Below are 24,324 nucleotides of genomic sequence, written 5' to 3'. Positions count from 1 at the left end.
TGGAGCATTTAAGTACAGTTGAGCCTAGCAACTTTTCTGATTGAGTGGGAAAAGAAAAGATCATGAGACCAAGCTTGGCTTTCTCCCCTTGTCAGAGGGAAGGAAGGACTAGCCTTCAATCCACAATCTGTATATCGTAGTCCTCCTTCTTCCCCCAGTAACTCGTCCTTCACCTCCCTCACCTCCTCCTCCTCCTCCTGGCAGATATCTCTTCTTATCCTCTGTCACTTCCTCTGCACCCACCTCCTCCTCCTCCTCCTCCATTTCTTCTCTAATTTCATCGTCCGCCTTCCTGCCCCTGTCCCTTCCTCCTCTTTCATATCAGTCCTACAGAGATATGGAGTTTGTTAAGAGAGGTCTGCAAGCTTTCATTGTGTTCACAAATGCTCTGTTTTTCAGAGAACAGTTTTTATTTTGGTATCACTTTTAAGCATTGCCCTACTTTCCTTAGAGGTTTCAAAATCTAAAAACTACAGGCTGTTTGGACAAAATAAAACACAACATTTTTCTTGCACAAAGGAAAACCTGCCCGAAGGCTCCTGTGACACTGATAATCATGGCTGAGATAAAACCACTTTGATCATATAACAAATAAAGAAGCTGCAACGAAGAGATGAAGAGAAACACATTTGTAAAACTGGCAGTAAAGTTTTGAATACCTTGAACAACCTTTTTTTTTATTATCTCAGTGATATACTGTACCAGTCTGTTAATCCTACTTACAGTTACATGTATAAACTAAATCCCCCCTTTTAGTTTCAGTCCAACATGATGTCAGTGAGAATGTGAGGGTCTTTTGAGAGACTCAGAGCCAGTCGTGGTTCACTTGTGATGCTAAAGGCTTTATGAATCATAGCCAGAAAAAACAAACCGAAGACTCCCTCGCTGTGTTCTCTTAAACACTGAGATCCCACTGTGGGTCATTAGAGGGGGGTTTCACATACGTAAGCCCTGTATCAACACTGATGAGTTCACACAGAGTGGACAGAAGAAGGAGTTAGGTATAGAAGGGGAGTGCATAGTGATGGAATAAAAATAATTTATTAAAAAGACGGGTTCGTTCACAATTGAGAGGGGATTTTAGATGAGTCGCTTCTCCCCCAAACACACACACATCCAAGCTACCAGCATTGTTCTTTGTTTCATTTTCGATTCTTCCCTTTTGACAATGCCATGTATTTCAATGTGAACAGTATGTGAATTTTTAATGGATAGCTTGAATGTAACAAGGCTGCTGTGCCCTTACTTTAAGTCACGATAGCTGCCGTTAGCTAGCAAGTAAGCTAGCCAACGACCTATCAACCAAGTTTCAGACTGTTCAATTAAAAAGAACATTTCTGGTGGCTTATTTCCGATATAAATAGCACAGGGATTAGATAAAATCGTTTATAGTATTTCATTTCTTATTTCATAGTGCTGTGTTCACAGGAGCAACAACACTTGTGACTGGCCCCATTTCGTACATTATGTAATGCTCACTTTTTTTTGTGTAAACGCACCATCGGGGTACTCAAAGTGTTTTGCATGTTGCCTTACTTTTCCTTGTGAACAAACAAAAAAAACATGTACAGAAGAATGAGAAATAAGACACAGCAATGGTATCAGAAAATGATGGACAAAAGGTTAGATTTTCAAGAATTTAAATAAATAACACTTCAATGAATCTATCCTTTAGAAATCGCACATCTGGCTTAAATACTAAATTGTCATTCTGCACAAAATAAATGACCTCCACTTTCAGATTCAGGAAAATGTGGGATTTGGAACACTAAAATTAGCAGTCATAAGATGTTCACATGATAGCAGCAGGTTTTCAGATAAATCTGAAGTTCATAAAAGCCCCTCAGAACTTATTTTCCATCTGCATCTATTCATCACTTGTTCTCCTCATGGTCTGCGAGGAGTGGTTTTAGTATTGCTGCCTCTTTGCCTTCATGTCGAAGCAGCTGACTGTACTTTCCTCCTTGCCCTCGCTCCTCTGCTTAACCACCACTACATAGCACTCTATCATTTAACCATACCACAATGAGAAAAGCCTCCTTTTTGATGGGTCTACCTCTATATTTGTACAGTATGGGTGTCTAATGTGTCCCTCCCAGAGGGAAGGGAGGAGCAACGTTTTGAGCCAGATAGGATGCTGAGCCAACGGAAATGCTTGCAAAGGAACATGTAAACACACACATAAACTGATTATAGCAATAGTATTTTTAAAGTAAAAAAAATGATACTGACTGACTTGTGGCCAGTACCCTTGAGCTGTATCCAAACCGCAGTTTGATTTATACCTGTTTGGTAGTTTAGCAAATTCAGCACATTAGTCAGTCACAGTGTGTTTTGAAAATGGCAAAGCAAGTGGTTGTATCGTTAAAAAAAAGAAAAGAACAAAAAGTAATACCTTGCTTCTTAATGAATATTCATAAAGCCTTTAGGTATTTTTCAGAAGAAGGCTCTTAAACGTACCTTAGTTGATTGTATTGCCTTTTGGGGCCATTACAACAAGCTGCTAACACAATAGAGAGCCGCAGTGACGCGTCCTTAAACCCGGAAGTAAACTTCTTCCGGTTCCTTCGTCTAAAACGCAATGCAATTTCTCCATAGGATTTTGGAAAATAGCTCGAAATAAGGTCTGTGGTTGACACATATTTAAGAGATGGATCACGTTTTGTGTAATATCCACATGTCAACCCTACTTTTATAATTTTTGAATCATAAATCTAGTCGGCAGAAGCAAAATGCTAACGTTATGCTATAAACAAACTACAAGCCAGTACAGCAGCAGGGTCGCACGACTTCAACGTCACGCCAACTTAAGATCGTTTCAACTGACTTGCACTGAAACTGCACTTTGAAAACTTTAAATATATTAACATTTTAAACTGTATACCCCGGTTATCTAGGCCCGTTTTGTTTAATGTATACCACGTTTATCTAGACCCTTTTTGTTTTATGTATACATGTCACACTGTGGGAAACGATATTTTGATATTTCTGGATGTATAACACATGTAGAATTTTTGACAATAAATCTGAATTTGACTTTCGCGTGCTTGCATATTTTAACAAAGCTTTTCATTTTAGCCACACTGAATTTAACTAGAAGTCATGGCTGTGTTAATTACCAGTCTGATATCGTTTTACAAAGATGACAAGAAGAGTGTAGATAGAGGAGAGAACCACTACAAGTCAGGACACGTAAAACAGTGCAGCCTAGATGAAGGTGTGCTTACCGGTGTTGTCAGGGCTAGCATGAGGGACAAGGTTTATAGTGTCGGTGAGTAGTGATAGCAAGAGTACCGTTAACCTTTTAAGACCGAGTTAATTTATTCACATTAATTCCCATCAACAAATCAATTTTATGTGTCACATGAAATCTTTATTAGGCAAGGCAAGTTTATTTATATAGCACTTTTCAACACAAGGCAATTCAAAGTGCTTTACAAAAAATGAAAGACATTAAGAAAATGGCATTTAAAATCAGTCATTAAAAAGAAAAGCTAATAAAATAAACATTAAAAGAAAAATTACATGGATAAAATTTACAGTGCAGTCTAAGATATTAATAGTTCAATTAAGAGCAGCGACAAAAAGAAAAGTCTTCAGCCTGGATTTAAAAGTAGTAAGTTGTAGCGGACCTGCAGGTTTCTGGGAGTTTGTTCCAGATATTTGGAGCATAATAACTGTACGCTGCTTTACCATGTTTAGTTCTGACTCTGGGGACAGAAAGCTGACCAGTCCCTGAAGACCTGAGAGATCTGGATGGTTCATCATTTAGCAGGAGGTCAGAAATGCATTTTGGTCCTAAACCATTCAGTGCTTTATAAACAGCAGCAGTATTTTGAAATCTATTCTTTGACACACAGGAAGCCAGTGTAAAGACTTCAGAACAGGAGTGATGTGATCCACTTTCTTAGTGTTAGTGAGGACTCGAGCAGCGGTGTTCTGAATCAGCTGCAGCTTTCTAATAGATTTTTTAGTGAGACCTGCGAAGACACCATTGCAGTAGTCCAGTCTACTGAAGATAAAAGCATGGACACGTTTTTCCAAATCCTGCTGTGACTTTAGTCTTTTAATCCTAGATATGTTCTTTAGGTAATAGTAAGCTGATTTAGTAACTGTTTTAATGTGACTGTTGAAACCAATAACTAATTTAACCCGCTGACAAGAGAGCCTACCTCCGAAGATCGTGACTGGCTGAGGGACAGACTCGGGGGCAGGTTCTCAGGAATTTCTTGGCTTCTCTCCCCCGAGCCAGAAGAGGAACACTACAGCTTGGAAACACTTACTGTTCCTGAAATTATCAAATCTGTTGGGCATCAGGGACCTGAGGCAATTGTGGCAAGCATGGCATTGTCTGAAGAGCAACAAAGGGCAATTCAGGTGGCTACCACTGGTCAGCGAACCAGCCCAAACTGGCATTTGTTCAGGAAAGGAAGGTTGACTGCCAGCAACTTTGGAGCTGTCCTGAGGTCAAAGCGTGTGACTGCTTCCTTTATTGCCAGGGTGCTAAGGCAACAACAGGCCCTTGATGGTGTTTTGTCTGTACAGTGGGGGACTATGAATGAATGTGAGGGCGTCAGGGCATTCACCACTGCAACTCAGATGCAGGTCCATGAGTCAGATTTGTGGCTCTCCCAATCAGGAATATTGGGGGCATCTCCGGATGGTCTGGTAGGGTCTTCCGCTGTGCTTGAGGTAAAGTGTCCCTACGGAGCAAGGGAAATGACAATTAGTGAAGCATTGCAAATCAAGGGCTTCTTTGTCAGTAAGGAAGGAGAAACATTCAGCCTGCGTGAGGAACATCCTTACTGGCACCAAGTGCAAGGTCACTTTCACCTCACTGCAAGGAAGAAGAAATAATAAAATTATGAATTGTTTTTAATTTACATTTACTCGCCTTTGCAATGTTGTGGTTGTTAGAGTGTTAGGTTTTCTGTCAGCTCGTCTGTTGGGAAGATATAAAATATAGTTTCATGGAAGTCACACCGTCACATATACTGTAAGAGCATTAAGACATACAGTACATAGGCTAAAACAAAACATCTAAAGATATAACCTTGCACTTTGATAAGTCTCGTGAACATTTTCACTATTTTGACATTTTTATAGATGAAAATTGAACTAAAGAAATAAATGGTAGATTAATCCATATTGAAAATAGGTGTCAGCTGCTACACTAATTATAATAGTTATATTTCTTAATTAATTAAGATAAGATATTACTGTATTGATCCCAATTTGGGAAATGTTTGTGTTGCAGCAGCATAACAAGAAAAACAAAATATAAGTTATTATATATACAAAAGTATGTGAGGGATGGAATATTAAATTGAATATAAATGTAAATTGTACATGTGATTTTACGTCCAAGAGAAGCTATGGAGCAGAGAGTTCTCTGCCAGCCAGAGGTGATTTGTTATTAGTTCAATATGTCAAACTGATTTCCCTGACTACAATCTTTAGTTACATGGTGAAACGTTATGCTGCTTGTACTAATAAGACTTATCATATAAGCCACACAGGTTTTAATAGGATGTATTCATTATCTTTACTTGTGTTGCGGTCTTTTCAGCAGCGCCATCTCTATAACGGCGATACAGTCACTAACCATTATTTACATTTCACCGTGACATGGACAAAAATGTAACGTCAGCTTACCTCATGGCACGAATCCAGACTCTCCTTTGGAAAACATTGGCCGGGAAACGATAGAACAAGCACGTTTCATGCGAAGACCTGTGGCTGCAACCCGGAGCAAAGCAACAAACCATTGCGTAGCTAACTAGTAGCGCTAGCTTTAGCTAACGTTAGCCAACGAAACGAACTGCCGAGTAAAATTGGAAAACACTGGTAATTAATTATTCTATAATTTGTAAAACTACGGTGTTAAAAACGACAATTTCAAAAATACAGATTCTAATGGTCAGATATAGATATACAGATACTAAAGATAGGCAGGTACTTGCTTTCAAGCAGAACACAGGGGAAAACAAACTTAGCGGGAGAGTTTACGTGTTCGGCGTAATGACGTACAACGGCCTCGACAATTTCTGTAGTCCTATTCAGCCATTCGGTAACAACCATCGTTTTTCAGACACGTAAACTCTTCAAAAATCCCCAGTGGGGTCACTGCTGATGTATTTAATGTCGTAGAACAAAACGTCAATTACCTCTTAAATTTGTGTCAACCACAGACCTTATTTCGAGCTATTTTCCAAAACCCTATGGAAAAAATGCATTGCTTTTTGAGGAAGGAACCGGAAGTGCTAAAAATGCTAACTTACTTCCGGGTTTTACGACGCGTCACTGCGGCTCTCTATACTGATAGTATCACTTCATAAAGTTGATATGTTGCAACAGACAGATGCTTATTTACTGATGCTGCATAGATGGAGCGACCATTAGCAGCAACTTGGAATCTTGTTTCTCTCTTTAACAGCCGTGACGCTGGTATTGTTCCGACGTGACACCTACTGTACTAGGAACCAACATATATGAGGTTTTAGGTACTTTGACAGGTGTATCAATTTCTATCTGTTAAAGATACGTTCAAAAACGATACAGGTGTGTAGTTAAGAACACCATGAAATCGAGTTTGAAGAAGGTGTGGTCAAAGCAATGGCGACTGATTAGGGTTCGGAAGCTGGGCAGTTTCGTGTTACAATTTGTGTGAGACACTGCTACACTCTAAAAACAAATGCCTTGGCTCAACAAAGAAAATCAACGCAACAGTTTGCATCGATGTTTATTGAGTTACGACAACTTCTAATGAAATTGTCTTAAAGCAACAAAGTTATTTGAGTTAGGGGAGAAGGCTTTTCCTCTACAATCAGAGGTGTTCTTAATGACCACTTACTTAATAATTGGTAGCATAAACATAAGTTTTGAAGTTGATTACTCAAAAGATGAAGTTGTTCCACATGATTTAAAAGGAATTTGAAGTTATATGTACTTAATTGTGAACACACGTTTTTATGTTGACAACCATTTATAAATTAAGTTGCTCCAAAGCTAATTTTCTTAGCTTTTTCATGTTTTTGCCTTTAAAGAAAGAAATTAATTGATTCCACAACAAAAATACTAGGCAATTAACTTTTTATTTTGAACTGCAGTTGTTTATTTCAACACATGATGTTTCAATCAGGAGATAATTCATTTAGTTGGAACATGTATTGACACATGCATATGATAAGGTGCATGAACACCTGAAATCACAGCTGACTGCAGGAGAGAGGAGAACTATTTTATAGTTTGGCTGCAGCACGCTGATTGGCTTCTAGAGAATGAGGTGAAATGTAATAGGTTAAAGAGAACGCCCGTGATGAGCTGATTATAAGCAGCTGTGGAGTGAATGTATAAACACCCAATCTTCCTGAAAGAAGTTGCGCTGAGCTTCATTTAAATCTTGAAAAAAATATAAATAACACAAATTTAAGTTGCCCCACAAATAATAAATAAACACATTAGCCATATTACCATGGGAAATGGGGACACAGCAAATACATGCTGCCATCACAATGAAGTTAGAGGCCTGTGCATATTTAAAACCAGTGCCAAATATGTAAAATCTCTAAAGTATTTGTAAAACTACAGTAGCAAACTCTCAATGGCCACCAATCTGCAGATCACACACATCAATTTGACAAAAGATGTAACAAAGATGTTTACACTGCCGACAGTCATTATTTCAAACAGTATGAACACATTTAACGCAGAATGCTTGCTCATTCATTTGTTTCCCTCGACCACGATGGTTGCCATCGTATGGTCAGATCCTGGGGTGGACCGGTCACTGATGAAGGCGATATTCACGTCCTTTTGAAGCACATTGAATAATAGGTTAGCGCATAAGAGATAATGAATTAGGTAACTGCATACTTTTTAAACTGTCACTCTTAGCGAATTCAGAGCCATTATTACCAGCTGCTAAATCAACGCTGATATTGTTTTCACCTATTGAGTCTGCATGTGTCACGATTCTTGTGTTATGTTACATTTTTAGTTTTGTATGTCTTGTATTGGGTTTATTTTGCTGTTCGGTTCTCCCTGTCATGTTTTCTTCCTTGTGTATTGTCTGGTCCCTCTCCCTGTGTTTTTCCTCCCTGTCGTTAGTTTCCCTGGTTTGTCTGAGTGTGTTCACCTGTTGCCCTTGTGCTTCTCCTCCCCTGCCCGGCTGTTTCTCGTCTCGTGATTACCCCTCCCTGTATTTAGTCTTGTCTCTTCCTGTGTTCAGTGTTGGTTCGTCTTTTGTTGGGGAATGAGTTCATCGTGAAGTGTTTTGTTTGTTCCATGTTACAGTGGGGGAAAAAAGTATTTAGTCAGCCACCAATTGTGCAAGTTCTCCCACTTTAAAAGATGAGAGAGGCCTGTCATTTTCATCCTAGGTATACCTATACCTCAACTATGAGAGACAAAATGAGAAAAAAAAATCCAGAAAATCACATTGTCTGATTTTCAAAGAATTTATTTGCAAATTATGGTGGAAAATAAGTATTTGGTCACCTACAAACAAACAAGATTTCTGGCTCTCACAGACCTGTAACTTATTCTTTAAGAGCCTCCTCTGTCCTCCACTTGTTAACTGTATTAATGGCACCTGTTTGAACTCGTTATCAGTATTAAAGACACCTGTCCACAACCTCAAACAGTCACACTCCAAACTCCACTATGGCCAAGACCAAAGAGCTGTCAAAGGACACCAGAAACAAAATTGTAGACCTGCACCAGGCTGGGAAGACTGAATCTGCAATAGGTAAGCAGCTTGGTGTGAAAAAATCAACTGTGGGAGCAATTATTAGAAAATGGAAGACATACAAGACCACTGGTAATCTCCCTCGATCCGGGGCTCCAAGCAAGATCTCACCCCGTGGGGTCAAAATGATCACAAGAACGGTGAGCAAAAATCCCAGAACCACACGGGGGGACCTAGTCAATGACCTGCAGAGAGCTGGGACCAAAGTAACATCAGTAACACACTACGCCGCCAGGGACTCAAATCCTGCAGTGCCAGACGTGTCCCCCTGTTTAAGCCAGTACATGTCCAGGCCCGTCTGAAGTTTGCTAGAGAGCATTTAGATGATCCAGAAGAGGATTGGGAGAATGTCATATGGTCAGATGAAACCAAAATAGAACTTTTTGGTAAAAACTCAACTAGACGTGTTTGGAGGAGAAAGAATGCTGAGTTGCATCCAAAGAACACCATACCTACTGTGAAACATGGGGGTGGAAACATCATGCTTTGGGGCTGTTTTTCTGCAAAGGGACCAGGACGACTGATCCGTGTAAAGGAAAGAATGAATGGGGCCATGTATCGTGAGATTTTGAGTGACAACCTCCTTCCATCAGCAAGGGCATTGAAGATGAAACGTGGATGGGTCTTTCAGCATGACAATGATCCCAAACACACCGCCCGGGCAACAAAGGAGTGGCTTCGTAAGAAGCATTTCAAGGTCCTGGAGTGGCCTAGCCAGTCTCCAGATCTCAACCCCATAGAAAATCTTTGGAGGGAGTTGAAAGTCTGTGTTGCCCAGCAACAGAGCCAAAACATCACTGCTCTAGAGGAGATCTGCATCGAGGAATGGGACAAAATACCAGCAACAGTGTTTGAAAACCTTGTGAAGACTTACAGAAAACGTTTGACCTCTGTCATTGCCAACAAAGGGAATATAACAAAGTATTGAGATGAACTTTTTTTATTGACCAAATACTTATTTTCCACCATAATTTGCAAATAAATTCTTTAAAAATCAGACAATGTGATTTTCTGGATTTTTTTTCTCATTTTGTCTCTCATAGTTGAGTTATACCTAGGATGAAAATGACAGGCCTCTTTCATCTTTTTAAATGGGAGAACTTGCACAATTGGTGGCTGACTAAATACTTTTTTGACCCACTCTATATATTAGCCCTTGAAATAAAGGTATTATAAGTGTTATCTGCATTTGGGTCCTGCCTGCTTCACTCCTCGTATCAGAACCAACCAACCAAGAAATGGACCCAGCAGATGATCCATTTGAAAGGGAGCTGTATTCATTCACCTGCTTGTTTTGGCAGAGGCGCGCCAGATGGCTACGGAGAAACCAGGCTTGGTGAGATTCTTACCTGGCTGGATTTCGAATTTCCTCTCTGTGTGTGATTCCCGGCCTGCTAGCCCCAGGCATGCTAGCTCCCTGGCTCCCAATTCCCAACCTGGCACCATACGCCTCGGTGGGTTCCGTCTGAAGTCAACCCGTGCTTCTGCCCCAGTTCCTGCTCCTGTCCAGGAGTCGTTCTCTGGAACTCGTCTGGCTTTTGGACGTCCACGGAGCCTTCAAACGGCTTCTAAGAGAAGGAGTCGCAAGTCCAGGCTAGCAGCCCGAGCCCCAAGAGCCATGGTTCCGGCCCCAGTTCTGGCCCCAGCGGTCATGGTTCCGGCCCTGGTACAGGCCCCGGCAGCCATGGCTCCATGCTCCAGTGCCGGCCCACACAGCCATGGTTCCGTGCTCCAGTACCATCCCACACAGCCATGGTTCCGTGTTCCGGTTCCATGCTCAGCAGCCATGGTTCCATCTACAGAACCGGCCCACACAGCCATGGTTCCAGACCCAGTTCCGGCCCCAGCAGCCATGGTTCCGGCCCCAATTCTGGCCCCAGCAGCTATGGTTCCGGCCCCAGTTCTGGCCCCAGCAGCCATGGTTCCAGCCCCAGTTCTGGCCCCAGCAGCTATGGTTCCGGCCCCGGTACCGGCCCCAGCAGCCATGGTTCTGGCTTACGTTCCGGCTCTCCGGCCCACTCCAGCTCCTCGTGTTCTGTCGGTGTTCCGGCCCACTCCAGCTCCTCGTGTCCTGTTGGTGTTCCGACCCACTCCAGCTCCCCGTGTCCTGTTGGAGGTCCCGCCGTCACCTGTTCTGCCGGGGGTCCTGCCGATACCATGTCCTGTTCCGCTGGGGGTCCTGCCAACTCCATGTCCTGTCCCGTTGGGGGCCCCGCCGACTACTCTTCTGCCGGGGGTCCTGCCAACCCAATATCCTGTGCCGTTGGAGGTTCCGCTGGGGGTCCTGCCAACTCCATGTCCTGTCCCGTTGGGGATCCCGCCAACTGCTCTCCTGTCGGGGGTCCTGCCAACCCTGTGTCCTGTGCCGTTGGAGGCCCCGCCGACTACTCTTCTGCCGAGGGTCCTGCCAACCCTGTGTCCTGTGCCGTTGGAGGCCCCGCCGACTAATCTTCTGCCGGGGGTCCTGCTAACCCTATGTCCGGTGCCGTTGGAGGTCCCGCAGACTACTCTTCTGCCGGGGGTCCTGCCAACCCTATGTCCTGTGCCGTTGGAGGTCCCGCCGACTACTCTTCTGCCGGGGGTCCTGCCAACCCTATGTCCTGTGCCGTTGGAGGTTCTGCCGACTGCTCTCCTGCCGGGGGTCCTGCCGGCCCTGTGTCCTCTTCCGTGGGGGATCTTGCCGACACCTGTCCCACCGGCTCCGGATCCTGTCCGGTCGACACCGGCTCCTGCCCGGCCTCCGGAGCTGTCCGGTCTTCGCCCTCGAGCCCGGCCCCCTGAGTTCGCCCGCTGTGGTCTTCGCCCCTCCTCAAACTCTGCCTTGCCCCCGGGCCGTCCGCCCGAGACCCCCTCCTTGAACTCTGCCTTGCCCTCGGGCCGTCCGCCCGAGACCTCCTCCATGGTCTCTGCCTTGCCCCCGGGCCGTCCGCCCGAGACCCCCTCCATGTTCTCTGCCTTGCCCCCGGGCCGTCCGCCCGAGATCCCTTCCGCTGTGCCCCTGGGTTATCAGCTCAATCCCGTCCTCCTGACCCCCTCCACCCACCCTGGTGGAACTAGTGATGCGTTTTAAATAAAGGTATTATAAGTGTTATCTGCGTTTGGGTCCTGCCTGCTTCACTCCTCGTATCAGCATGTGTGTGTCATCATGGCAATGTGGTCCTGAAGACACACAGAGGTGGTTTTGAGTACTTTGCCTGTGTTTAAATGCATGTGGACAGATTTCGTCAATCACAACCGTGCAAGTTTTAGTGTATCTTCTTATCTTTTTTGCAGGTTCCATACAATATTTGAACTGGTTAAGTGAAGAGCAGAAGCCACTTTTCAAATTGTACACAATCCTTTTCCCATGCCATTGCTGTCAACATGCTGAACGTTGCTAAGATATTATTGATTGGGGTGTGGCCAAAAGTGCAATATGCTTCAAAATGTAACTGACAGAGAGCAGTGCTTTTGTCCTGTGTTTTTACACTGTGCCCATGGATTTTATGTTATTTCAAGATTTTGAATTACGTCGCTAAACTCCTTGAAAAGGTCCTCTTCCTTTTCTCCAAGGTACATGACAAGGCAGCGGATGGCTATAGTTCTCTGCTTACTTCAATTGTATTGTGCTATTTTTGAAAAAGGAAAAAAAGAGAAATTACCTTAATTAATATGTTCTGAATGGGTGACTGCCAACAACTTGTATTTCAATTACAACTCTAGATAACAATCCTACCTCAAGAAGCATGTCCTTGATCTGCTTCACCAAGATTAATTTTTTATAAAAAGCGATATCACAATAGTAACCAATGTATTTGTACTCTCACAGTAGCCTCTACTACTTTGTACCCTCTCACAGAACTATTCACAGTTCAAAGGCTGCTAATTTTGGTCAAACAGCAATTTGCCTATACAGTGCAACTACAAGGCTTTCTACTGTATTTGAATGACAAAAGATGACACTCACATTAAAATGTCCTTTGTATATTTATATTTGTCTTAACTGTCGGAACTTGTCCAGGCATGTTAAGTGGGAGTGGACTTGAAATCCTTAACTCAAGGTGTAGAACAATTAAGTTATCAGGCCAATTGCATTACTTACTACAACTTGAATTTAGTTTGAAGTCAATTAACGCAGAAATCCGAGTTCAAATTACACACAATATTAAGTTGATGTAATTACCAACATTATTACATCAACACAACTTATAAATTAATGTTTGCAACTTAAAATGTTTATATAAATCAATTAACTCACATTTTTATCTTCGTTTTTAGAGTGTAGAAGGTCACTACTTTAGTTTTACTTTGGTGTACACTTACTCATTAAAGGACAATCGGGCTGCAAATGCTTCACTATGTTCACCGGCTAATCAATAAACTTGGTCTGACAGCCATATGGTGTTGAGATTATATATTATAATCCTTGTTTAATATACAATCATCTTTTTGTTTTTTTGCCATCCTTTCCATATAATAATAACAGTGTACTTGCCAGGGTAATTGCAAAAATCTGTGAATGCAGCAACACTGCACAGTAAATGAGTCCAAAAAAGAGAAAACTACAAAGGTAAGATCTCAATGTGAATCTTAGTTATTCTATAACTAAAGTCAGATAGACAGACAGAAAAAGTGAGTGAGTCTGAGATACAGACAAGCTGTATAGACACAAAAAAAAAGTCAGATAAGGGGACAGGCAGGCAGTTTAACATACAGTACAAGGCTTCCCCCTCATCTGACCTTTCGTGGCAGCTGTTTTTCAATGAGCTAATTTTGGTGGAAGCCCTGTGTGTGTGTGTGTGTGTGTGTGTGTGTGTGTGTGTGTGTGTGTGTGTGTGTGTGTGTGTGTGTGTGTGTGTGTGTGTGTGTGTGTGTGTGTGTGTGTGTGTGTGTGTGTGTGTGTGTGTGTGTGTGTGTGTGTGTGTGTGTGTGTGTGTGTGTGTGTGTGTGTGTGTGTGTGTGTGTGTGTGTGTATCTAGGATTTCTGAGCGTTGAGTCACAGAAAGTGGAGATTGCAGACTCAGGCAGATACATATCCCAGTGTCCCCTAGCAAAAATACAACCCCTACCTCTACACACACACAGATTTTGAAATCACCTCCGCACCAGACGTCCGTCATTTGGTCTGTGGCTGTTTGCCAAAATGCTCAAATTTGGGATATACTTCAACAGTATCTACAGGTGTAGACATGTTCCACTTACTATATTTGCAGATAAAACTGTCAGAACACTGTTTGCCCAGAGTTATTACTTGTTCTATGCTCCAAAATACAAGTTTCTCAGGACTGTAGCCAACCATATGTGCTTAAAATACTTTTAAAATAACTTAAAATAATGATTGATTTTATGAACTACTGAAATACCTGCAGGTTATAAAAGATGAAAGCCTCTGCAAAATATTGACTAACAATAACAATATATTTTTTATTTGAAGGTACATTTATTCGTCATTGTATTGTAGCTGTATCTTGCCCAATTACATCAAATAAATGATGGATGGATAGAAAGGTGATTGGGCCTTTGATCAGACATGGTTGATAAATCATTCGAGATGTCTGGCAGCTTCAGTACACATTATGAGCATTGAGGTTCACCAAAGATATTCATCTAAATAAATCAAGTTGAGACTTCACCCGTGCCAGCCAGCAGAAAGGTTTCATCAAGTGCCAGTGAACAGTTTGTAGCGTAGATACAGTTTATGGATATTAAAAATGACTGAAGGCCTCGCAAGATGTAGAAAATTCAGAGTAGCAATATGTGTCTATAGTTTTTTTCTAAACGGATTACATAATTGCTATTAGTGATGACCGCAGACACTGCGACTGGACAAACAGCTGGAAAGTCAGTCTGGTTATTTTACAGTAATGTTCTTGGGTAATGTCTATCATGAGAATGTGTGAGCCTCAACAGAAGAACAAGGTATGTGTGTCTGGGAGCTTTTTCCAAATGTATCTCTTTGAACCACAAGTGACAAAAGACGATTAAAACAAATATAATCTGTACAATTGTTATCTGTAAATTTGCCAATGAAGCATGATGACAAGATTGGGTCAGGAAGATATTTTTAGACATCCGAAAGGGACTTAACTATAAAAATGTGTTGGCAAACAGTTGTCTACTTGTCCATGAAGAAGACACAAAACAGAGTTAGGACTCTTGAACTCTTCTAGATGCAAAACGTTTTTATTAGCTAGCCGCCAACGTTACATGTCTGTAGGCTATCAAATTCTTCCATGCCAACCTTTTAAGATGTAGGACTTTGGAGGGATCACATGGGATCAGGCCCCTTTACCAAAGATAAAGTAGTGCCTGCAGAATACACTGAAAGATGAACTCATTTGCTGGTAACGTTTTTCTCTTAGGATTCACTGCCTAGAAAGTGTTGAATTTGATCATTTCATCAAAGCAAGTCGTATAAAGTTGCTTTGGAATCTAAACCCATTACAAATTATTTTTACATAACTGTACTTTCCTCGGCGTAATTTAAGTTCTCATCATTAGAAAATAATTGCTTGATGGAAACCAAGCTAAAGAGACAAACCTAGAATATGAAGTCACTGTTCTGGTCTGACCGATCCTGTGGTTGATCGAATCATGGATTCAGAATTAGAATTATATTGGTATTCCAGAACAGTTTCTATTTCTATGAGTGGACTCTATGCTTTCTACGATTGACCTCCCAGCTGTGGTAACACACACACACACACACACACACACACACACACACACACACACACACACACACACACACACACACACACACACAGCATAAACATATGGTGTTCAAACCTTAAAATAGTCAGTCCAGTCCAGTGTTTAAGACATCAGGCCTTCGTGTGTGTGTGTGTGTGTGTGTGTGTGTGTGTGTGTGTGTGTGTGTGTGTGTGTGTGTGTGTGTGTGTGTGTGTGTGTGTGTGTGTGTGTGTGTGTGTGTGTGTGTGTGTGTGTGTGTGTGTGTGTGTGTGTGTGTGTGTGTATGCGTGCGTTTCAGTTTTTTTCTTTCTTTGTATATTTAAAGCAGAGCCACTCCATCTACACACCATCATTACATGACATCATCCGGAGTTAGGGAATCTGAAGCATCAAAAGGAGCCTCTTCTCTTCGTGTGTCAGTATTGAAGCAGTGTTTATGTCGTCAATAAAAGGTGCCGATTCAGCCTCTGACTCATGTCAAAGGAACATGATTGGGGTTGAGTGTTGAGTGTTGTTACGGCTGCAGGTCAGGTAGTTTGAGTGATTGGATGAGAAAACCCAGCCACGTGATTATATTGAAAAGTGAATCACTGTCTGACTTTACCCTAGAAAGAGCACCCAGGGGGAGATGAGGAAGATGAAAATAATCTTTACGCATTCTCATCTTTCTTCTTTACTCAAATCTTTTTTTTTATCCAATTGTTTACTGAGCTTGACCTGTTTAGCTTTATCTTTGCTCGCCCTACCATTTTTGACATCAACACTTACCAAGGATGTTTCTCCAACACTTCGCTTTCTTTTTGTCTCTCCTGCTGTCTCTCTTTTTCCTTTCTGTTTTTAATAGGAATTGTATTGTGTTAAAATGTAGATTTGGTTAGATAGAATACTTCCTTTTTGTCAGCTCTATAACATGGTCTTAGGAAAAGAGTGTCCTCCCCATCTATCCTCATATAGGAGGATTTTTTAAAGCAACTTTAATCCATCTCCATGCTATACGTTATTTTTGCTGCCATATGACTTGATATCCACAATCACTTTTTTGACAGACACATTAAATCTATGCTTTTATTTAGTAACAGCATTTGGAACTGGAAGCATTGAAAATATATATGTAGCCTACATATGGAAGGGAGTTTTTGCAAGGTTGGGGGTGGGGCTCAGCAGCTGTGTGAGCAGTGGCGGCCGGCCCATAGGGGCGCTAGGGGCGCCGCCCCACCTCTTCCCACATACAAAAAAAATATTTAAAAAAAAATTAAATTAAAAATAAATATATCTAAAAGAATATATTTAAAAAATATATATATTTTATATTTTTAATTTTTAATGAACAAGGTAAATATCATACAATTGGTATCAGTAAAATGTATAATATACAATAACATATTTTTTAAAATTGTGTTACGATGTCTAAAGTTACTGATAAGTCACATGTTTCCTGCCTGGCCTTGCCCTTGGCATTAGTTTATCATTACGGGGCGCTGCCCCCGAGCCAAACAGCACAGCCAGCAAGTTGCAAAAGTCTCAATAGTAAACTGTGCCGCCGAAACATAATTTCAGCCAATCAGCGCAGTCAAATATTTTGGTCACGAGAGCGCTCACGTTGGCGCCCACGTTGCTTACGTGCGTTGACGTGAGTTGTTTTTTAGACTCGTGAGGAACTGGGGTAGTATCTATAGCAGGGGTCGGCAACCTTTTTGATATGAAGTGCCATTTAAAAAAAAAAATGTTATCAGCGTGCCAACGATCGAGAATTGTCAAGGGGGGGGGGGACCTGTCGGTGCAACTTACATGATGCCGAATTTAACAAACACATTTCAATAATTGGTTTAAACGGCATAATAATAAGGACGATCGTCCGTTCTGTGATTCTCCAGAACACACATGTTATGATATTAGGGTCATGCAGAGTGAGATGAGATCGCTGTCCCTTTAAGAGAGAGAAAGAGGGGTGTGGCTTGTGCATGTGTAATTAATGGTAGAGCGACAGTGAGGGAACGTGTGTATCTTTCTGGAAGGGAAACGGGAAAGCAGAAAAACAGAGGTCTGTGATGTATTTTGTGAAACAGAAGAACAGCTAAATAAATGCAACGTCCTCCAAAGAAGAGCTTGCCTCTCTCCAGTCATTTAAGCTAAAGTGGGTTATTGAACCTGAAGCTTGTTGCTTCTGCCCTCCTCGACTACGGTCTGGGAGCCGACAGGAAAGTTCAACACACAAATGGCCAGTCCGCCCCTTTGTAGCATATTATTTCGATGAGAGATGAGCAGATCGCCACTGGGCTTTCAACTAAATAAACACAGCCACGCAAAAACTGCGTCATTTGTACAGCTCCTTATGGGTACTGCAATTAGTGAAGTGCTTTCCTCCGTGGTGAAACGATCAGCACTGCACCACGGAGGAAAGCGGCAGAAAGTCACCTGGAGATAAAGAGAGCTGGGCTGCGTTGCGTGCATGGCTTCCTTCTGCAGGTAACGGGAGGACGCGCTCTGGCGGCGGTCTCGCGTTCAGGATCCGAAAATTAATTTAAATATTTTTGCACACTTATTCCACTTATTCCTAGTGTGCCACTGGTTACGGTGCCGCGTGCCAATGCTGGCACGCGTGCCAGGGGTTGCCGACCCCTGATCTATAGTAACGCAGTGTAGGCGGAGCCGTGACGTCATCTTCAATGAGCTCCCCAGAAAAACAACACAGCCGTTAGCTCTTAGCACTCAGAGCTCACAGCTCTTCATATCTGTTCAGAAACTAGACAAAAGTTAAACAAGTACAAACCACATACTGTCTGTGTCATGGCGAATACAGTAGCTGGTTTATTTATGTCTGTATAGGCCGTTGTTGTGAGTGTGGACGGTCGGAGCATTTACAACGTTAGCTTAGCCAAATCTCCATTAGAAAACACGCATTTTAAAAGGTTTTTCGCCTGCCGTCTGTCTGCAGACTTGTCAAAGCCTTAATTCATGGTTTTTACTATCCGGTATCAGTATGTTGTTACTTCGGCATCATTTTGAAACGTGTATTACAATTAAATCACGGTCAAATAGGTTCATCTTGTTGTAGTTGTAGCCCCCTTGACAGCGATTCTCTCTCTAGTTTAGACTGCGGTCAAGCCAGCCTCCACTCGGAAAAACCTAGTCAAGCCAGTTTAAAAATAAAAGACCTTTGGGGACAGGGATGATAGCTCATATATGAGACTTCAAAGGTCTTTTATTTTGAAACTACATCAGAATGTCCTGATTCTTTCTGAGTGACTAGATGGGGTGTCTTGCTATCACCCTGGAGTGAGATGGATCTATGATACTGGACAGTTTTTGTTTTATTCTCATCTAAAAACAGGGATGATAGCTCATACAATAGAGATTTCAAAGGTCTTTTATTTTGAAACTCTACATCAGAATGTCCTGATTTTTTCTGAGTGACTAGATGGGATGTCCTGCTATCACCCTGAAGTGAAATAAGTATTTGATACTGGACAGTTTTTGTTTTATTCTCATCTAAGCACAGAGGGATGATTTTTTTTTACTCTACCGTAATGCATAGGATATTTGCGCACCGCAATATCACGTGAGGGCTGGCTTGACTAGGTTTAACTTTAACTTTTGTTAGACAGCTATCATACTGAATAAATATTTAATGTGAATGTACGCAAAACTTGTGAAGCGTGAAGAGTCTGCTAAGCTTTACCCCCCCCCCCCCCCCCCCCCGGTCAACAGCTTCAAAATCTGGGCTATATAAAAATTGCTGGCCTGCGAAAGTGCCTATTGGATACATGTTGGCCCTTGGTCAAATGTAGTTGGTGATCCCTGATGTAGTTCATGTAGTTCTCCATGTCCACTACTGACCATGCTACAGCAGTGAGCAGCAGAGGTTGGAAGAGGCGGGGCTATGGCGTCATCGTTATCAGGAAATGATCATATAGGGTGTACAGTACACACTGAGCCGGTTGGCCCCCCAGAGCGTTCCGTTTGCAGATCTATCCACCTTGGGACCCGTTATCGTTGGCGGGGTCCGTTTCCGTTACGGCCTCTTGTGAATGGGCTACACGCGAGAGAAAAGTAGCAGATACAACCCGTTTAGTTCTCGTGTAAACAGCGCCGAAGTGTGACTTACGTTCTTGATTTACGCAACTCTAGTTAACTCCATAACCCAAACCACAATCCTTACAATAAGTTTTTATGCATTACCTAACCAAGTTGTTCGTGAAGAATAACGTTTATTTTGAGTATAGTGTGAATGTAACAAGCGGTAAATGTTGTGCATAAACTGATTCTATTTGGGTATGTAAAGCTTTAGTTTGAAGCACAGGGCCAGCTGCTATATCTGCTGGGTTGGGAGTGAGAAGTGTTGCATATTCAGCTCAGTTTTATGGAAGTCAAATCAAAACATACAATACCTACAATGTGCTATTTTCAGAAGCTGACACACGATGCAGTTATTTTCCTTTTGTTTGACGGGGCCAAAAACAAATTGGTTTTAAGAATAACAATTACAGTGACAATATGTGTTCATGCAGTGCTCAATTGAGGAGACTCCTTTAATCATGTTTGATTTAAGGGAAATAAATCAAGATATTTCAAGAGCATCAGTGTATTTGTGTAATTACTGATCCACCAACGATGACCACAGCCATGCTGTAGAACACACCCTGCCCTGCCCAAAGGCTTGCACAACCTGTGTGTGTGTGTGTGTGTGTGTGTGTGTGTGTGTGTGTGTGTGTGTGTGTGTGTGTGTGTGTGTGTGTGTGTGTGTGTGTGTGTGTGTGTGTGTGTGTGTGTGTGTGTGTGTGTGTGTGTGTGTGTGTGTGTGTGTGTGTGTGTGTGTGTGTGTGTGTGTGTGTGTGTGTGTGTGAGCAGATGTCTGGGTTCTTTATTAAATCTGCTTGAGCTATGAAGCTAAGAATGAAAGTGGTTTGTGAACCGCATGCTTTCCATGACTATGTTATGAGAGAAACTGCTAAAACAATGTAGAATTGTACCCCTAAAAAGATAAAAGCAGCCTTAAAGTAAGAAAAGTTAATTATTTTAAATAATAATTGACTGTGATTGCAAAGACATTTGTAAAATTAGCTTTCCATTATGTTTACTTTATAGTTATGCTATTACAATGTTTTAAACTGTATCTTTAAATCTGTTCTTACAGCAAACAATATTACAACTGTGGTTAGGAGGGTTTGACTTGAAAGCAACATAGTAATCATACCTTTCCTGAGCAGACTCTTGACATCTGACCCTCCGTTGGGAGTCACAGAGGTCAGCACACCATGCCTGGTTTGTTTTCGTTGTATTCTAAACATCCGTTGCAAATTATACTGAGTGTGTGAGCGCTATGGTGTGCATGTATTTACATGTGTGTTAATGTTTGTGTGTATGGGTGTAACACTGCTGTCAACAACGTCTAATCATAAATAACTATTGGATAAACAGTGGTGGTTTTCAGAAAAAGGGGTTTTAAAAAAAAGGCTTCCACGAAAGCATTTTGTCTGACTATAAGTAAAACTAAGTATGACATCCTTCATCAGTTTACCTTAACTATACTGATTTCATGGGTAAACATGTAAATGTACATGATGTGTTAATGCTATTGACATGAGGATACGTTTTCAGAGTGGTTTATTTGCCTGTCAACAGGATTCTGGAAGGGTGCAACATTTCAATACGGGTCCAGATCAAGGAACACGGGTTATTAGTCACTTTTGTTCGCGAGTTAGGGCATGCCTTTCTGGAGCTCTGCATTCTCCAAGTGCTGTTCTAGTTTTAATTTTGCATTTGATAAAACCGAAACGGCTCAAAACATTATCAGTGTTTTGACTCAAGCCATTCCTGACACAATACTACTGAGTCTACAGCCATGCTAGCAGCTTATTCCAGCAGGCCAACCCAGTCTCACGGCATTTCGTGTTATAGTCACGACATTTAATCTATTGATTCGTGTTCACCAACACGATTTTCCCCTTTTTGTTGTGTCACACAGAACGATTTGTGAAATGCATTTCTATTGGTAGTATGTTTCGTGCCTGCAGCACGTCTTTTTGTCCGTTCGGGTCTTGGAAGACCGGAAGATGTGGGGTTCATAAAAACATGTTCTTACTCAATATCAAGCCACGATTATTGTTTTCATTTTAAATCGTATAATGTCTGATTTTTTTTGTCGTCTGTGAGGAAAATAAATGGGGCTCAGAGCCTCAGGATACTGAAATCTGTATTTTTTAAAATCTTTTTTTCCTTCTAATTTGTTATTCTTTTCTAAATAACACACTGTTATTTACTCACCAATAACACACAATTATCCTTGTTTTTATTTATTTGTCTAATTCCATAATCTCTGGCTTTTTTGGCGTCCGTCAGGAACTGAATTTCAAAATAAAAATAATTGGAAACAGACGTAGGCCTATAAGGGACATTTCGAGCATCATTGCTTTTTTTTGTGACATATTTACCCAATATGGGGCGGTGGTGGCGAAGTCGATAGGTACTTGGCTTGGCAACTGGAAGGTCACCAGTTCAAGTCCCGGCAAGACCAAGTGCTACCGAGGTGTCCCTGAGCATGGCACCGTTCCCTACACTGCTCCCCGGGCGCCGTTCAAAATGGCAGCACACTGCTCCTAACACTAGGATGGGTCAAATGCAGAGAAACAATTTCCCCACGGGGATTACTAAAGTATATCAAAAGATATATATATATGTCACCTTCCCCAACTATGATAAAGGACACATCCTTGACCTTGTCTGCTCCACCAACCTCCCAGTACTCGACCTCCACCCCTGCCCCTTGTTGTGTCTCGGCAGATCTGTTAATATTATTTCTCTGTTTAGTCTGTTTAGACATGGACTGTTTTAGTCCATGTCTGCTACCCTTTTTGTTGTCTGCCATTTCCTGTTTTACTTTGCCATTTCCTTTCTCATTTTCAGTTAGTTCGTCTCCTACCTTGTCACTTTGCTCAAGGACCTGATTACCTGCCCCGCCCTTATTGTTTGCACCTGTAGAGTTCCTTGTTTGTGTATATATTCTGTGTGTTCCCTGTGCTCAGTGCCAGATCGTTTTTTGAACTTTGAGAATGGATTACCTTGCTTATCACCACAGTAAAAACCTTTTTTGAAATCATCTTTTGTCTGGAGTCGTGCATTTGGGTCCTATCAAGTTTTTGTGTGCTCCAGTCGTAACATTACGATCTGGCCAACAAATGGACTCAGCCGACTCTCAAACCCTGAGCGCTTTGCTCTCAGGCTCAGCGTCTGCGGCAGCAGGAGGAGAACATGAAGGACTTAAACCAGGGAGTAATGACCCTGACTAACAGCCAGAGTGAGTTTCGTGGTGCAGTTACGACGCAAATCAATCACCTGGCTGAACAGCTCCAGAATGTACTCACACGTTTGGATCATTTGCACGCTGCTCCTTCCGACGTGGCTGCCCCAGCTCCAGAGCCTACAGCGGTTTTTCCCATACCAACTTCCATGATTCGTCTTGCTCCTCCTGCGAAGTTTTCGGGTGAGTCTGATAATTGCAGTCCTTTCCTAACGCAGTGTGACCTGCCTGCTGCTTTCCCCAGCGATCCAGCCAAGGTGGCGTTCATTGTGTCTCACCTCACGGGAAGAGCGGAAGCCTGGGCTACGGCGGAGTGGGCACGGAAGTGTGTAATTCACTACAACTATTCACTGAGACTATTAAAAAAATCTTTGACCAAACCACACCGGGGAGAGAAGCTGCCAGAGCCCGGACACAGATCTCCCAGCAGAATCAGAGTGTCGCTGACTACGCCATTGATTTTTGCACTTTGGCCACGGACAGTGGATGGAATGAAGACGCACTATATGACATGTTTTTCAGCGGACTCAGTGACTGTGTGCGGGATCTTCTTGTTCCTCTTGATCTTCCGCCGGATTTGGACATTATGATCGCCTTGGATATACCCACAGACACTCGGCTGCAAGAGCGACGGAGGGAGAAAGCCAGGAAAGCGTCACCTCCTGCACGATCTCCAAGACGACCTGGATTTCGTACCCACTATCTCTCCTCTACCGTGAAACCTGCTTCGTGGAACACAGAAGAGGAACCCATGCAGCTCGGAAGGGCCAGGCTGTCTCCCGAGGAGAAGCAGCGGCGTCTCCGGGAGCATTTATGTTTCTACTGTGGGAAGCAGGGACATTTCCTGGGAGCCTGCCCATTAAAAGACGGGGCTCACCAGTAAAACGGAGGGTGCTGGTGAGCCGACTGACAACCGCAAATTTCCCTTCACGTTCCATGACCCAAGTAGAGGTTAGTAATAATGAGCACAGCATAGGTTTGAAAGTACTTGTAGATTCAGGGGCTGACGCTAATCTAATGGACTGGGGGTTAGCTAAACGTTTGAAAATTGCCTCCGAGATTTGTGGGTCCGTTTCCCATAACTAAGGTTATTAATCCGGTGGCTGTTCGCCTGCGCCTGCCCAGGTCCCTGAGAGTCCATACTACCTTTCATGTTGCTAAAGTCAAACCGGTTCGGGAGAGTAGTTTGGTTCCTCCATCCAAGCCCCCTCCTCCCCCCCGGATGTTAGACGGCGGTCTGATCTACGACGTCAAAAAACTGCTAGCAGTCCGGAAGAAAGGACGCGGCCGACAATTCCTTGTGGACTGGAAAGGATACGGTCCAGAACATCGGTCATGGGTACGCGCAAGTTTTATTGTGGATCAGAAGCTTATTAAGGACTTTTTCAGGCTTAGTCCACAGGACTCTGGGCCGTCTGGAGTCGGCCGTAGAGGGGGGGGTACTGTTGTGTCTCGGCAGATTCGTTAATATTATTTCTCTGTTTAGTTTTAGTCCATGTCTGCTACCCTTTTTGTTGTCTGCCATTTCCTGTTTTACTTTGCCATTTCCTTTCTCATTTTCAGTTAGTTCGTCTCCTACCTTGTCACTTTGCTCACGGACCTGATT

The 24,324-nt window shown here is 42.5% G+C and overlaps 1 protein-coding gene across 2 annotated transcripts in view; it reads left to right on the top strand.

Moving 5' to 3' along the window:
• The window catches only part of LOC307028908 (uncharacterized protein), a 59,104-nt gene extending 46,694 nt beyond the window's left edge, over positions 1-12,410 (top strand). For both annotated transcript variants that reach the window (XM_079664318.1, XM_079664317.1), the window contains one exon: positions 10,051-12,410. In XM_079664318.1, coding sequence (XP_079520444.1) covers positions 10,051-11,819 — 1,769 coding nt within the window. In that variant the 3' untranslated portion in view covers positions 11,820-12,410. The remainder of the gene's footprint in view (positions 1-10,050) is intronic.
• The last annotated feature ends 11,914 nt before the right edge of the window (positions 12,411-24,324 follow it).

This window comes from Notothenia rossii (assembly GCF_949606895.1).
Source record: "Notothenia rossii genome assembly, chromosome: 2".
Taxonomy (NCBI): domain Eukaryota; kingdom Metazoa; phylum Chordata; class Actinopteri; order Perciformes; family Nototheniidae; genus Notothenia; species Notothenia rossii.
Note: the sequence above shows the minus strand (reverse complement) of the source record. Positions and strands in the feature narration are given on the sequence as shown.